Source organism: Salpingoeca rosetta (genome assembly GCF_000188695.1).
Source record: "Salpingoeca rosetta unplaced genomic scaffold supercont1.36, whole genome shotgun sequence".
Taxonomy (NCBI): domain Eukaryota; class Choanoflagellata; order Craspedida; family Salpingoecidae; genus Salpingoeca; species Salpingoeca rosetta.
The window spans coordinates 78701-83363 of NW_004754898.1; the positions used below are offsets into that span (position 1 = coordinate 78701).

The window sequence follows — 4663 nt, forward strand, 5'->3', positions numbered from 1 at the left end:
GAGGCTCCCGGGGCGAGAACATGTTGTGAAGGCGTCGGCATGCATCCGCTGAAGTAGTGTGTTGGATCGGGCACATTTCCACCACCACCCCCTCCCCTCTTTGTCATTGGCCGAATGGTTTTTGGTTGATGACTTTCTCTTCAAGTCGTGGTGGTGTGTTGTTCCTTTCCGTCGCATGGTGTGGTGCAATGTCTTACTTTTTTTTTTTTCGCCTTTGTGATTCATTTTCCTCTGTTGGTGCTGTTTGTTTGGCGGTTCTGTCAGTCGGCAGCTCCAACCCCAAGTCCCCCAATTGCCTCTTCCTGTTCAAGGGCGCTCTTTTCTTGTCTTGTGTGCGCGTGTTCCTAAATGTGACGGACGACAAAATGTGTGTTGGTGCTGCTCAGTCGCGCGTGTTGTGTGCCTGCGTGCGTGTTCGTGCGCGCGCACAGTTTGTTTCCTTTCTCCCTGTCGTTTGTCGTCGACTCATGCCGACAGTGTACGTGATGGCGTTATATTCCATCTGGTTGTTGCTGTTGTTGTTGTCGTGATTGCTGATTGTGTGTTCCCCGCGTCTTCGTCAGCTTGCTGTTTTCTTTCCGGCTGCCCTATGCTGCCCCCCAAAACAATAATAATCACCCTTCTTTCCCCCCTTTGCCCTGCCCCTCCCCCCTCTTCTTCCCAACCCCGTTGTTGGTTACACCCGTCACTCCCAGTAGCTTCGTTGGTGTGTTTGGTGTGTTTGGCCCATGCATATGCAAGCCTGTGCACGTCTGGATGCGCGCGCACGCGAGTTCCATCCCTTTTCCCCCCTCTTTTTGTTTCGCTCTCCCTCCTTGTCCAAGTGATTCATAAACCGCCCGAAAGCGACTGCACAACATGTGTGTGTGTGTGTGTGTGTGGAGGTAAGAGAGCGAGTGTGATCGTTGCGTGCGTGTGTGTGCACGCACGCATGCAGGCAAACCAGGCTGAGTGGTGCGATGCTGTGACGACGCATGCATGCGGTTTGGTGTATTTGACAGAGCCATTAATGCCACGCGACAAGACACAGTGCAATGTATCAACACATGCAATCATTTAGCACACAAAGAGGCAGCACTTGCATGACATGAAATGTGAAGTAAGGTCATTGTAACGCGGCAAGAAATGCATGCAGGCAAGACGGAGAGAGAAAAAACGGCAGCAAGGGGGGGGGGGGAGGGGTCACTCAGAGAAGAATGCGAGACAAGAAGGCAGGCGTTCTAAGAAAACAAACCCACGGAAGAAGACATGCGCTTACAGAGGGGAAACTCAATGCAGTTATGGAATCATGCGGCGACAAGAGTACGGAACCAACAACAGCGGATTGGAGAGACATGCATGCTGGCAACCAAAGCGTGCAAGCCTTCACATCGGGTGCACGCTTGCAGACACGATTACAGGTACACAGTTACACGCGCGTGCGTACGCACAAACAAATTGGACTCGCACACGTGGGCGCACAGACAGTCGGACAGCCAGACACACACACACACACCCTCACACACACACACACACACCCTCACACACACACACACACACACACACACACACACACACACACACACACACACACACACACACACACACACACATGCATTGAGATCAAGGCCATCAGAGTGCGATGGACTGGGGCACGTTGGCCATGGTGTACCAGTCATGCTCAATACGATCCTCATACACACGAACAACGCGGAACCCAGAGTGCTGCTCGCCGCACTGGAAGTCATCAAACCCTTTCAGTCCAAGCGGGTCAATGCCACTCGGATGCAAGGTCGTGCCAACAGCGCTGGTGGTGACTGCCTCCAGCTCGCCGGCTCTGCCCACGGCGTTGCGGTGGTAGTGCCCAGACATCCACAGCCTCACGCCCGCCTTCTTGGCAATGCCCAGCAGGCGCGCACGCATTTCGGGGGCGATGTTGAAATAACCATCGGGCTCGTCTTCCTCAAACAGGAACGGCGGGATGTGGCCAAACACAATCTTCTGCACAATCCTCGGCCGTGTGTCACGCTCAGCACCACGAGACTTCTTGCTCGCATCACCCCTCCTTCCCTCTTGGTCCTGCGCACTGTCATCATCGTCATCACCATCGTCATCACCATTGTCATCCTCAATCTCCAGCGCCGATTGCAAGAAGCGGATCTGCTCCTCGGCGAGCTCCGTGGCGTCGGGATCGTCAAATGCCTGCGTGTTGAGGACAACGCCACGCACGCCACGGCAGGTGAACTCGAAGAAGTCTGGCCCAAACCGCTGCCGGTACAGCTGCAGCGCGTTGTGTGTGAGCTTGTTGCCGAGGTCGTGGTTGCCGCTGACGTAGTAGATGGGGATGTTGCTGTCCATCTCCGCGAGGGCAGTTCTAAAGTCCTCCACTTGCTGCGTCTGTATCTGCTTCAGCTCTTCGCTCTGATCGGGGAAGGCATGTACCAGGTCTCCCAGGAACACAACAAAGGCTGGCTTGAGGCGGTTGGCGTGTGCAATCGCCTTGCGCAGCATCTCAAGCTCTCTGCAGTGGCGAGAGAGAAAGAGAGAGAGTGTGTGTGCACGTGCGTGAATGAGCGAGTGAATGAGCGAGTGAGTGAGTGAGTGAGTGAGTGAGTGAGTGAGTGTGTGTGTGTGTGTGCGTGTGCGTGTGCGTGAATGAGCGAGTGAGTGAGTGAGTGAGTGAGTGAGTGAGTGAGTGAGCGCGTGAGTGTGCGCGCAATGTTGTGAGTGAGTGTGTGTGTGAGGGTAACGTGCACGGGGTGCATTGTGAGTGCGTGGGAGTTGTGTGTACATGTTGTGAGTGTGCTGTGTGTTGTAAACAGGTGTGGCCGCGGATGACGTCAGGGACAACAAACACGGCATGGGCAACAAACATGGCACGGATAACAACATGTTGGACAAACGAAGGCAACGCCATGACTCGTTCCCTCCCCCCCCCCATATCATCAACAACCATGGCAACGCTTCATAGCAACCTTCGCATCAACAGCAAATTATGGCAACCACAACGACGAGTACTGTACTCACTCGTCCCAGGCCTCGTTTGAATGGAGGGTGCCCAGTTGCGGGTCTGCCAGTGCAAGGAAGTGGAAGGGCCCAGTCCAGCCTTCCTCCACGGGCTGGTGTCGCTGGTGGCGCGCTTCACCGCTCATCATTGGATGTCACTCACTGGAAGTGGACGCAAGAACAGTACGCGTGTGGTTGATGTGCGCCTGACTGGCCTTGTGCTTGCTGTGCTGCAGGCTGTTGTTGTCTTGCTTGTCTTGCTTGTCTTGCTTGTCTTGCTTGTCTTGCTTGTCTTGCTTGTCTTGTGTGTTTTGGCAGTGCACCGACAAAAACAACTACAACAACAACAACACAACTTCTCACGACTCTTTTTTTTTTGCAACGCGCTCCTCCCGCTCTGTTGCCGTCTTGCAGTTTGCAAATTGCAATCATTGCTGTGCAAATTGTGCACTTGGCTGCTGTTGCAAATTGCAACGCGTGAGCTACATTCCAAAAATAGCGACTGCGAGTGTGTGGGAAATCCACAACCAACAACAGAAACAACGCCATCCCGCCTTCTTGCTTTTCTTGCCTTGCTGCTTGCCCTCAGTCTCTGCTCGTGCACACGCGAACGACAAGCACCCTCCCTCCCCAGCTGCCTTCGTGCGTCATTTGTGCATCTCCAACCCCGCCAGCCACAACCTCCTCCACGCTTCTTCTTCACGCGCTCGCGCGTGTGGGCGGATATTTTTGTCGCCCGAGAGCATCCGGCTTTGCATTTTTTTTCTTGCTTGGACGTTACAAACAACAACAACTGCAAGCAGCAAAACACAAACACAAACAGCAAACAGCAAACGGCTGAAGCAGCACAACGCGCGAGGCACCACACCAACTGACAACAGCAGCCCAACTCTCTTGTTGCGAAGCAAGCACAGCAAGGACTGGTTGCGAAAGCCCAGTTTCCAGCAGCGCAGCAACAAGCCACCACAACCACCACCACCTTCCACCACAACCACCAACAGCCAAGATGGGAAGGAAGAAGATTGAGATCCGGCGCATCGCGGATGACCGCAACCGCCAGGTCACTCTGACCAAGCGTAAGCTCGGCCTCATGAAGAAGGCGTACGAGCTCAGCGTCCTGTGCGACTGCGAGATTGCGCTCATCATCATGGATGCCGACGACAGGCGCTACCTCTTTGGCAGGTGTGTGTGTGTCTGTTTGTGTGCGTGCGGCGTGTGTGCGTGTGCGTGTGCGTGTGTGTGCGTGTGTTCGTGAGACGGGTCCTTGTTGTGGCTGCGTGCTTACACCCTCTCGCGCGTGCTTATGGTTGCGTGGTTGCTGCTGTTGTTGTGGTGTTGATGCAGCCATGAGATTGGCCAGACGCTGCGCAAGTTCACAACACAGGATGCAGAGCCCATTGAATCGCACACCAACACCACCATCCGCCAGGTATACGTATGTGCGTGTGTGTGCGTGTGTGCGCGTGTTCATGTGTGTGTTCATGTGTGTGTGTGTGTGTGTGTGTGTTCGTGTGTGTGTGTGTGTGTGTGTGTGTGTGTGTGTGTGTGTGTGTGTGTGTGTGTGTGTGTGCAGTTGCTGTTATGTGTTGTATGTGTTTACCATTCCCTCACGCGCTTCGCTGCAACCCCACACAACACAACAGCTGGTCGAGCGCAAGGCGCAAAAGGCAGCAGGAAA

General features: G+C 54.4%; 1 protein-coding gene across 1 annotated transcript; it reads right to left on the minus strand.

Annotated features, from left to right (window-relative positions):
- Positions 1-1611: 1611 nt before the first annotated feature.
- Positions 1612-3134, minus strand: PTSG_10290 (CSTP1 protein; the record flags this gene model as incomplete). The annotated part of the gene is made up of 2 exons (XM_004988284.1): positions 1612-2500; positions 3007-3134. The coding sequence occupies 2 exons, from the start codon at positions 3132-3134 to the stop codon at positions 1612-1614; spliced, it is 1017 nt and encodes a 338-aa protein (XP_004988341.1).
- Positions 3135-4663: the final 1529 nt, after the last annotated feature.